Source organism: Nicotiana attenuata, unplaced genomic scaffold (assembly GCF_001879085.1).
Source record: "Nicotiana attenuata strain UT unplaced genomic scaffold, NIATTr2, whole genome shotgun sequence".
Lineage (NCBI taxonomy): Eukaryota > Viridiplantae > Streptophyta > Magnoliopsida > Solanales > Solanaceae > Nicotiana > Nicotiana attenuata.
The window spans coordinates 17,198-29,609 of NW_017674170.1; the positions used below are offsets into that span (position 1 = coordinate 17,198).

Genomic DNA, 12,412 nt, shown 5'->3' on the forward strand with positions numbered 1-12,412 from the left:
TCGTATACGTTTAACGTTTAAATACTATAGTTCGTTTAGGGACCAAATTGATTATAACCCAGTAGCATGCTGAAATCAGTAACATATAGAAATCATGCCAATAGGGGTCCATAAGTATAATCCTGTTCGTTTCTACTCACATGTAATGTTAGGATCTAAAATCAGTAACACATAGAAATCATGTCTATAGGGACTCTTAAATAAATCTGATTCGCTTCATTCACAGTCAATGTTAGATATCATGCTCCTAGGGATTAAAATCGGTAATAGTAGATACTATCACCTGCAGAATTTGTAACCAGTCTAATTTAATTTTGTCCATTCTGAACCTCTTTTCAATAATCTAATTCCCTTGCTTAACAAGGTTTAGCAAGCTTGCCTATGGGATGTCAAACAATTCGTTTTTAGTTCTACTGTCTCATCACCTTCTGAACTATGTACATATCATGCCTATAGGACCCCGTCTAAACACTTAGGCAAACCTTAGGCAGTATAAATAAAACTGAACTCGCCTCTGTTATTTGTTACGATCAGTAGGTAGACCCGATTCTGTTTCCTAACTGAGTCGTGTAATAAGCCAGGCCTGCTGCAATACAACAATCTCCTCTTCCCTCAAGTATACCTTTTAGAATCAGACCTAACTCGTTTGTTTAAGTCGTGTTACTGGATTGTTTTGTTTAAAGGAGGTATACTTGAGCCTTATGTGTTTATGTGTTTCCCCTTTAATGTGTAGTCTTTATATGTTCTGTATGTCGCCTTAGAATTTTTACCTTTGAAACTACAAATAAGCTTAATATCCCTCCCTTTTAGGATTAGTAGTCTTATGCGCCTCCGAGACTGATAGGAATGGGACGGGTAAAAGCATGCAATAGGTAATCGAGACCAATCCGCGCTTTAATACCTTAACGGGGTGGGAAGGGTAGATATAGATATGATGACCGGTGCATTAATACCACGTGTAGCCCCTCTCTTGAAGAGTGATTACCGGATATTGCATTGATGTGATCCATATTAAATACAAACCTAGGACCCCCTTCCTTCACTTCCCTTTCCTTTGAAAGCATTGCAATTCTTGTTTCAAATCTGCTCTTTTAATTGCTCTTTCAAACTTTGTTTACTTCTAAACCATTGTGTATTGAAATCCCCTCTTATCTAAGCCTTTTCTGCTTATATATTAATTGCACCTCAAATTCACAATAACTGTCTGGCCGGGATCCACACTAGTGGATCCTGAGGGGTGTCTAACACCTTCCCTTTAGGATAATTTCAAGCCCTTACCCAATCTCGGGTTGTTCAAACAAACTTAGAACTGAATCTCTATTGGTGTCCTAATGCACCTTAATCATTAGGTGGCGACTCTTCAAATGCAAACCCAGTTCCCAAAAAGAACGAGTTGTCCCTCCAAATGTCACAAAAACCGATTTCCGCGGAGGAAAAAGGGGGCGCGACAAGTATTTCATCTGGGCCTAGGAAGGAATATACGTTGAAAAAATGATGGGTATGATGGGACAAAAATTCCCTGAATTGATCAAAATGGGAGATTTCTTAGAAGAAGATATAAAATCCGGCAAAGTACAATCCATGGCTACAATGGAAATAGGGTCAATCGACAGCGAAAAGAAGAAAAAAGAAGATGTCTCAGCAGTCCTCCCTTACGATCTGTCACGACCCAAACCGATGGGCCATAACGAGTGCCCGAGTCCTACCTATCGGACACCCCCAAGCATACGTCTAAGATATAAACATAAAATAAGGTTAGGTCATACATAACATCTTCCAATAAATTGCTGAATCATAGGAATAACATACGTGAGGATACATGCCCAAAAGACATGTATACATATACATACGGAATACAGTAGGGCAAGTCGACAGGGCGACATTCTATCCAACAATATATGACTGTCTACAGACCTCTAATAGTGTGTAAAACTATATAAAGGATGTGATTGGGCCTCTTCATACCCATTTATGTATACAAAAATATCTTACCAAAACACAATACCAGCTCTGGGTTAAATAGAGCACACCGACTCTCGCTGAGCAAGGATCCTAAGAAGGGAGACCGTCAGCCTGTCTACATGCACATGCGGGCGGGCAAGAGATGTAGGCCCTAGGCAATAGGGGAGTCAGTACGAATAATGTACCGAGTATGTAAGGCATAAAAATTAGAATATAAAAGATATGAAAGAAACATGGGGTAAAAGGGCTCAACATGTAAGTCTGAATAGCTTTGTGAATCACGAAACATTTATAATTTCATGCATATGCGCGTAAACGTCATATCATACATAGGTATATGCATACATAATATCATCAAGCCTCTTAGGGAATCCCAACGTATCATCTTGGCCTCAGTGGGCGTAATTATCAACATATACCAACTGATCAAGTGGTGGTGCATATATAACGTCGTAACCTTTCCCCATACACCATATATATATATATAACACCATCTGGTCATAAGTCAATGTACATGTATAAATGAATGCAATAATGAAGTAAGTCAATAAGATCTCTTGGGATGTCATACTATCAATATGCCTTCAGTTAATATCACGAAATAAACTTTACCAACTTACGTATTTTTTAAGACCTATGAACATACGATATAATAATTGGACATATGGGGAATCACGAACATAGGCAACCCTAGTACTTCTAAGAATATAGTAATTTGTGAAAGTTGCACGTTTGCTCGTTTCATTGTATCATATGGATCATGCCAAAAGGAAAGAAGGGATAGCCTTATCATACCTGAACCGATTTTCTTGTCAATCCTTCCAACACACATCAATCCCGACAAAACACATAACGGCGAGATCGTAGTAGGGAAAAATCCGTATGATGTCCTTGAGAAAGATTATACTTTGCTTTCATGAAATTTTGAGTTCATGTTGCTAGAAATCATCTCCAATGAACGTTCCATGGTGTTACATTATGTTGAACCTATCTATTCTTCAATTTAATTCTCAAATCAAGTGAAACATGAGGTATAATTGTAACATTTTTCCGTTTACACGTGTCCCCCTTAGCTTCTCTCTTGAGACAATGAGTTTAATAGTGCCACCACCATCTATGGGTGTAGATTAATCACCAATGTTGCTGCCACCATGTGACATGTGGAATGTTATCCACTACACCATTTATTCGATAATTCAGTTTAATTAGTCTTCCACTACAGTTTCTCAACCAGCATCATCACACTTTTAAGTCCTACATCATTTTGGGACTTCATATTTTTATACACCGTGCTCTTTATTTGCATACTTATCTATGACCAATATTCTTTCATGGCTTGGCTCTACTTACATACGCCGAGCGACTCAAGCCATAGATCGAAAAGCACATGGTATTATATTGACGAAACTTATTCTTTTTGATTTGTTGACCTCTAGTCCCTATGATACTTCCCCAACACTTTCTAAACTTAGCATAACCGCTCATAACCTCAAATTAATCATGTGCTTGAACTTATAAAAATTAACTTACAAAAAAAATCCAACTTACAAAAGCACGGGGATGTAACATCTTTCCCCCCATTAGAAACCATAATCCTTGAAAGTTAACTCTTAGAGACATGCGATTATTTTGCTAGAGTCTCCTTTGTAAACTGAACTACTTACTACCAACCTGTCACACATCTAACCAACTAATAAAAAGCCACACAGGGCCATATTCATCAATAACAACAATGGCCTCACACAAACAATGACAGTAACTGACATACGAATCTAGTAACCTATGCGCACCTAAAGGATATGATGTCTCAGTCTGATCCTCCTTTATAAGCAGAAACAAGTGAGGATACTGAGACATCATGTCTTCTTCTGCTTCCCAAGTCATCTCCTCCACATTCTTATTCTCGTAAGTACTTTACCGAAGCTACGTCCTTAGTTCTCAGTCTCCGCACTTGCTTATCTAGCATAGCAACGAGAGCTTCCTCATATGATAGCTGCTCCGTGACCTGAACATCATCAACTAAAATGACTCTAGAAGGATCTATGATACACTTACGGAGTATAGACACATGAAAGACTGGATGTACGTACACTAAGTCGGAAGGCAAGTCTAACTCATATGCTACCTGGCCTACTGTACATATGATCTTATAAGGTCCAATGTATCGAGGGCTAAGCTTTCCTTTCTTACCAAATGTCATAACGCCTTGCATCGATGATACCTTTAGGAATACCCAGTCGTCTACCTGAAACTCCATGTCTCGTCATCGATTATCTACGTAGGACTTCTGACGACTCTGAGCTACTAATAGCCTTTCATGTATAAGCTTAATCTTCTCAACTGGCTATTATAACAACTCTGGTCCTACTAACTTAGTTTTCCTAACATCGAACCGTCCGATAGGTGACCTATACTTCCGTCCGTAAGGAGCTACGTATGGAGCCATCTGAATGCTGGAATGATAACTATTATTATACCCGAACTCAATAAGCGGCATATGATCATCCCAGCTACCCCTGAAGTCCATCACACAAGCTCGTAACATATCCTCAAGTGTATGAATAATACGATCAGCCTGACCATCTGTCTGGGGATGAAATGATGTGCTAAGACTTATTTGAGTCCCCAATCCCTTCTGCAAGGACCTCCAAAAATTTGTTGTAAACTGAGCACCTCTATTTGAGATAATAGATATAGTGACACCATGAAGGTGTACTATCTTCTTAATGTAAAGCCTTGCATAATCCTTTGCTAAATACGTAGTCCTGGCATGCAGAAAATGGGCGGATTTTGTAAGTATATCAACAATCACCCATGTAAAATCGAACTTACGCTAGGTACGAGGTAAGCCTATGATGAAATCCTTTTTAATTACTTCCCATTTCAAAGTCGGAATCTCTATAGCCTGCAATAATCCACCGGGTTTCTGATGCTCAATCTTACTCTGCTGACAATTAGGGCACTAAGCAATAAACTCTGCTATGTCCATTTTCATTTTGCCCCACCAATATATTTCCCTGATATCATGACACATCTTTGTTTCTCCTGGATGAACAAAATAACGAGAATAGTAAGTTTCTCCCATAACCCGCTGGCGTAGCCCTGCAACATTAGGGATATATAATCGTCCTTGATATTTGTGGACCCATCTCCTGTAATCTCAAATAGCGTCTTCTCCTTCTAGGGGGATGTATTTCTTTAATGAGCGAACACAGGATCTCCTTTTTCAGTTACTAACGAAGATGTTGCCGTGTTCTGAACAGTAATTCTAGTAACACCCGAATCCAGTAATTGAACTCCAAGACTAGCTAGCTGATGAATCTTATTGGCTATCTCACTCTTCTCTAGCTGTAAATATGACAGGCTAACAAAGATCTACGGCTGAGGGCGTCGGCTACTATATTTGCCTTCCTTGGATGGTATACAATATCAACATCATAGTCTTTCAGTAGCTCCAACCATCTCCTCTGACGTAAATTCAATTCCTTTTGCTTAAAAATATATTGAAGGCTTTCATGATTCGTATAGATATCAACATGAATACCATACAAATAGTGCCTCCACATCTTTAGTGCATGAATCACCGCGGCTAACTCTAAATTGTGGGTCGAGTAATTCTTTTCGTGCATTCTTAGTTGTCTAAAAGCATAAACAAAAACCTTACCATACTGCATCAATACACAACCAAATCTAACGCCCGATGTGTCACAATAGATAGCATAACCATCGGTTCCCTTTCGGAGTGTCAGAACCGGTGGTGAAGTCAATCTGTCCTTTAATGCCTGGAAACTCTGATAAAAACCATCAGTCCACTAAAGGTTAGTTGAGTCAACTTTGTCAATGGTGCTGAAAGAGAAGAAAAGCCCTTTACCAATCTCCTGTAATAACCTGCACAACTCAGGAAGCTACAAACCTCCTTCGGTGTCGTGGGTGTAGGCCAAATCTTCACTGCCTCAATCTTCTGTGTATCAACCCGGATACCCACACTTGAAATAATATGCCCAAGGAATGCTACAGAATTCAACCAGAATTCACTTTTAGAGAATTTTGCTTACAACTTCATTTTTTGTAGAACTCTGAGCATAGTATGCAAATGATTTGCATGCTCAACCTCTAAACGGGAATAAACCAATATATCATCGATAAATACAATCACGAACAGATCTAGCGTCTGAACACACGGTTCATCAAGTCCATGAAAACTGCTGGGGCATTAGTAAAACTGAACGGTATAACACAAAACTCAAAGTGCCTGTATCTAATCCTGAATGTTGTCTTCGGAATATCTTTCTCTTTAACCCTTACCTGATGGTACCCAGATCTCAATTCCATCTTCGAGAAACACTTGGCACCCTAATCATCAATCCTTGGGAGCTGGTACTTATTCTTGATCGTTGCCTTATTCAACAACCTGTAACCAATACATATCCGCAAGGAACCATCTTTCTTCCCCACAAATAACACAAGTGCTCCCCACGGTGACGTACTAGGCCTGATAAAGCCTTTTTCAAGCAAATCCCTCGGTTGTTCTTTCAACTTTTTCAGCTTTGCCGGTGCCATTCTATAAGGAGAAATAGATATCAGCTGAGTATCTGTTAATATGTCAATAGAAAACTCAATCTTCTGCTCTAGAATAAGGCCCGGAAACACATTGGGAAAAACATCAAGAAACTCATTAACCACAGGGATAGGCGGAAGGGTTCGTGACTCTACTTTCACATCCTGTACCTAAACTAAGTGACAAATAGCTCTTTATGATCATCTTCCTTGCCTTGAGATAGGAAATAAACTTGCCTCTTGGCGATGCCATATTACCTTTCCACTCCAAAACTGTCTCCCTTGGAAATTGGAATCGAACCATATTTGATCTACAATCAACGTTATCATAACAAGAAGACAACCAATTCATACCCATTATAACATCAAATTCTACCATATCTAACTCAGTCAAGTCTGCTACTGTAGAAAGACTATGAACCACTACTATACAATCTCTATATACTCGTCAAGCTATCATTAGATCCCCGACAGGTGTAGGCACCTCAAAAGGTTTAATTAACTCAAGTTCTATCCCAAACTTACTAGAAACCAACAGCGTGACATACGATAAGGTGGAACCTGGATCAATCAATCCATATACATCATATGAGAATACTGATAATATACCTGTAACAACATCAGGTGACAACTCCTTATCCTATCGACACTCTAATGCATACGTTCAGTTCCGAGGACCGCTCGAGCTAGATGCTCCACCTATGCCTCTACCACAACCGATAGGTGCCTGTGAATTTTGCCCAAGGGGGCATATTTATGATGACGAGCCAGCTACAGATCCCACTAGCTGAACTATACCTCCACCACCTCGCGTTCGACAATCTCACATAACGTGGCCTACATAACCACAAGTATAACAAACACCCAACCCCAGAAGGCACTTCCCGACATGCTGATTACCACACTGAGCACATCGTGGCAAGGGCAACCTCATCTAACTCGACTCACCCCTGTATTGAGATCTAGAGGCCCAAGAATTTTGACTAGGCCCTGAATCAGTGGAACAATCAAATCTCCCACCGATAAATTGAGGGGGTGCACTAGCCGATGGTTGGGCTGATACCTTGGGTACTGCTCTTTGACCACCTCGAAACTCACTAGAAGGGCTTGAAGATCTCGCTCTCCTACTCTAGCCTCCATCATGCTCACGATCGTCCTTTTGCTTCTGCTTACGCTCATCTACACCTTGAGCGTATGCCTAAATACAAGAAATATCCGTGCCTGGCTGAAGTGAAACTAACATACAGTCATTAAGCAAGTGCGACTCCAACCCCATTACAAACCGGTGAACCCGATCCTCCATCTTAGCTATAATAGTGGGAGCATACCTAGACAAAGAATCAAACTAAATGATGTATTCCCGAACACTCATATTACCCTACCGAAGGCATAAGAACCTATGAACTTTGGCCTGTCTAAACTCTGGTGGCAAATAATGAAGAAAAAAAAGCCTCGGTAAACTCCTGCCATACTGCTAGAGGGGCATCCTCACCTCTGGATAACTCCCAAGACTCGTACCAATTAACTGCATAATCCTCAACTAATTCAGTCACGGTGGTTTTCATTACCCTCAAAGTCCTCTGCATATCATAACTGAGGGTCCTCGTTTGGATATGCTCCACTAAATACTGGGGGTCCTAATTAATGAAATCATGAGCCCTGCACTGATGGCCCTATCTATATGACCAATACCTACCTCCTAGCGCCGAGCCTGTGCGGTTACTCATCGAGTCAATAGCTGAATAACATGTCTCATCTCCTAACCTGGTGCATGTGGCTGAGGAGCTATGTGTACAGGTGCGGGCGCTGGAGCTGGTGCCCCTCGGATCTCCTTTAGAGAAGGCGGGGTAAGTGAATATTGAGATAGAATCTCACTCTTAGAATCTCTCCGAGCCATGGTAACACGTGGCGCTCGACCAGTAGTCTCATCAGCCACGGACTTGCCAATCTGGTGGTTATAGCCTTCTTAGGCATTATTGAAAATATAACATATCATTAGGAAAATGAATCCTTATATCGTGCAATCTTAGATAAGAAGGGAGGATAACATCCTATATGTCCTGTAGCCTCCTATTTATAAATGTGGTGCACAACACACTCATAAACAAGACTCTACTAGACACGGTCTTTAGACAACCGTATGACAGAACTACTCTGATACCACTTCTGTCACGATCAAACCGATGGGCCATGACAAGTGCCTGAGTCCTACCTATCGAACACACCTAAGCATACGTCTATGATATAAACATGAAATAAGGGTAGGTCATGCATAACATCTGCCAATAAATTGTTCATAATCGGAATAACGTATGTGAGGATACATGCCCAAAAGATATATATACATATACATACGGAACACGGTAGGGCGAGTCGACAAGGCCACATACTATCCAACTATACATGACTGTCTAAAGACCTCTAGTAGAGTGTACAGCTATATAAAGGACGGAACTGGGCTCCGTCATACCCATATATGTATACAAAAATATCTCACCAAAATCTAATACCAGCTCCCAGTCAAATGGAGCACACCGACTCTCCCTGAGCAAGGATCCTAAGAATAGAGATCGTCAGCCTGTCTACTTACACCTGCGGGCAAGAAACACAAGCCCCAAGCAATAGGGGCATCAATGCGAATAACGTACCGAGTATGTAAGGCATGAAAATCGGTATATAAAAGACATTAAAGAAACATGGGGTGAACAACTCAACCTGTAAGTCTTAATAGCTATGTGAATCATGAAACATTTATGATGTCATGTATATGCATATAAATGTTATATCATGCATAGGTATATGCGTATATAACATCATCTAGCCTCTTAGGGCATCCCATCATATCATCTTGGCCTCAGTGGGCAAAATCATCAACGTATACCAACTGATCAGGTGGTAGTGCGTACATATTGTCGTATCCTTTTCCATACCCCATATACATACATTCATACATATATATATGTGTGTGTGTGTGTGTGTGTATATATATATATATATATATATATGCGTATATAATGCAATCTGGTCATGGGTCAAAGTACAAGTATAAATAAATGCAATGCATAATGAAGTAAGTCAATAAGATATCTCAAAATGTCATACTATCAATATGCCTTCGGTTAAAATCATGAAATAAACTTTTTCAAATTATGTATTTTCTAAGACCCATGAACAGACGATATAATAATAGGACATATGGGGAATCAAGAACATAGGCTACCCTAGTACTTCTAAGAATATAGTCATTAGTGAAAGTTGCGTGTTTGCTCGTTCCATTATATCATATGGATCATACCAAAAGGAAAGAAGGGATAACCTTAACATACCTGAGCTGATTTTCTTGACAATTCTTCCAATACATGTCAATCCCTAAAACACACGTAACAGCGAGATCGAAATAGGAAAAAATTCGTACGATGTCCTTGAGAAAGATTATACTTTGCTTTCATGAAGTTTTGAGTTCATGTTGCTGAAAATAATCTCAAATTAACGTTCGTTGCTGCTACACTATGTTAAACCTATCTATTCTTCAATTTAATTCTCAAATCAAGTGAAACAAGAGGGATAATTGTATCCTTTTTCCATTTACATGTGTCCCCTTTTGCATCTCTCTTGAGACATTGAGTTTAATAGTGCCACCACCACTTATGGGTGTAGATTAGTCACTAATATTGCTGCAACCATGTGACATGTAGAATGTTATCCACTACACCATTTATTCAATAATTCAATTTAATTTGTCTTCCACTATAATTTCCCAACCACCATCATCACAATTTTTAGTCCTACATTATCATTTTGGGACTTCATCTTTATATACACCGTCCTCATTATTTGCATACTTATATATGACCAGAATTCTTTCATGGCTCAGTTCTACTTACATACACCGAGCAAATCAAGCCATAAATTGAAAGCACGTGGTATTATGTTGACAAAACTTATTCTCTTTGATTTGTTGACCTCTAGTCCCTACGATACTTCCCCAACACTTTCTAAACTTAGCATAACCACTCATAACATCAAAATTAATCTTGTCCATGAAATCATACCAATTAAGTTACGGAAAAAAATCCAATGTACAAAAGCACAGGATTTAACTCGCCTCGAGCCTATAGCAACCCGAATCTACAATGACCAGATGCTCCTGTCCAAACCACTGTTTACCGTAAAAATGGTAATTACAATTAGATTTGATTTTGTGGTTCTAAAAATACGTGATCTATTTTTATGCTAGTCGTTAAGCGATGGATGCTAAGTAAAAGGTTAGAAATCAAGATTGCAGCTTAGAGACGGTATGATAATCGAACCAAACAGTTGGAGATCGGGGCCTCGAGCTTGCTTATTTGGGGCCTCGCGCTCGAGTCCTATACTCTATCGTCGGCAGTCGATGGAAGGATTAACGATTATTATAGATTCAATGATTGCTCTTTATGGCCAATAATAAGCAATAAATGAAGAACAATAAATAGAACATAATGAATGTAAACAACAAATGGAAGTAAAGAGCTTATGAGAATATGTTAGAGAGCAAAGAGAATGTTTTTGTGTATTAGTATTGAGCAACAAATGTCTACAATATGACAAGGATCCCCTTTATATATTAGGGGGAACATGGTACAAATGCATTCATTACAAAGATATGGGGCTGACACAGCCATTGAATGCCCTGATACTAGTCAGAGCTAGCTTACTAGACTTTGCCAGTTCTAGTCGTGCGCCTATGGAACTTCACATTGATCCACTGAGACAACTAAGTTGCATTGCCTCGAGGCCGGCCATTATTTACACTACCTTGAAGTCGATCACCGAGAATCCTCGAGATGTCTTGATGATCGCAAAATAGAACCGTTGATTTCTATCGTATACAGATAGTCCCCGCGTTCCCTCTCATGAACGACTTTGAACTCCTACTCCTTATGTGCTGTCCATATGACATCAGCCCATCAGAGCATTAAATGCCATAACTCAAAAGCCGCACAAGGGTCGTCGTCAACACGACTATCGAGAAGCCCATATGGCTTCTATAATACACTAATCGTTTGATAATTCAACTTTTTACAACATCTTCAAGCTTTCAAAGCCAAGGCCATCCCCTTTCACATTCCTCCTTCTTCTGTTCTTGATTCTTTACTTACTTTCTCAGAGAAGCCCTTTCACCACCATGGCTAGAACCTCTAAAACAGTGCCTCGAAAAGAGGACGCTGCCTCTTGTTCTCGAACGTCCAAAGGAAAGCCCAAAGTGATACCCACCGTTGAACAGTGCACGCCTATAGAGTTTAACTTGGCAAAGGATTTTTCCGTTGACTAGCCCTTGTCCACACTGAGCCGATGCGAACATGTGTCCCGATATATCAGTGTCGTGACCGATATAGGGAATGTGAAGGAAGACTGTAGGCAGTGCTGGTTGAGATCCCCCATCCTAACGAGAGCATAACAGACCACAAGGTCGGTTTCCTTTATGTATACACATACCCATTCACTTTGGGTCCTGTCGATTCGTCGAAACCTTCTTCCTCGATGATAGATTTTGTTATTCTGGACTTCCGTGACAAGTATCGAGTGATGCTCAGCCAAATCTATTCATCTTTCTAGAGGACACTCTACATGCTCAATTACTTGTCCAACAGGGTCGTAGGTACCACTTTACCCTCGATCATTGGATTAGATTGTACAGCCCTCAATTTTATCGAGGTTTAATCAAGCTTCACCCTTGGTCCAAGAAGCCATTTTTCTCGAGCATTGATGAGGAAAAGGACCAAGGGTGGATGAGCAGGTTTGTCCAAGTGAGGACCTCGGACATCATCCCGCCTGAAAGGATGCCTTTCCCGGAGGAGCGGAACGCGCAGCGTAAGTATCTCTCCTTCGAACATGTATTATTGTCTTCTTACCT

At 40.1% G+C, this 12,412-nt stretch overlaps 1 protein-coding gene across 1 annotated transcript; it reads right to left on the minus strand.

Annotated features, from left to right (window-relative positions):
• Window positions 1–6,315: 6,315 nt before the first annotated feature.
• LOC109218131 lies at window positions 6,316–8,416 on the minus strand. The gene is made up of 3 exons (XM_019382461.1): window positions 8,284–8,416; window positions 6,778–6,830; window positions 6,316–6,690 (listed from the first exon to the last, which is right to left on the minus strand). Exons 1-3 carry the CDS (start codon window positions 8,414–8,416, stop codon window positions 6,316–6,318), a joined length of 561 nt encoding a protein of 186 aa, XP_019238006.1.
• Between the last annotated feature and the right edge of the window lie 3,996 nt (window positions 8,417–12,412).

Coding starts and splice junctions, on each gene's coding strand:
- LOC109218131 (XM_019382461.1), bottom strand. CDS start 8,416: ATGGCTCGGAGAGATTCTAAGAGTGAGATTCTATCTCAATATTCACTT. Junction 6,831..8,283: donor TCCTCAGCCACATGCACCAG/GTTAGGAGATGA, acceptor CGTTGATTGTAG/ATCAAATATGGTTCGATTCC. Junction 6,691..6,777: donor GACAGTTTTGGAGTGGAAAG/GTAATATGGCAT, acceptor CACTTAGTTTAG/GTACAGGATGTGAAAGTAGA.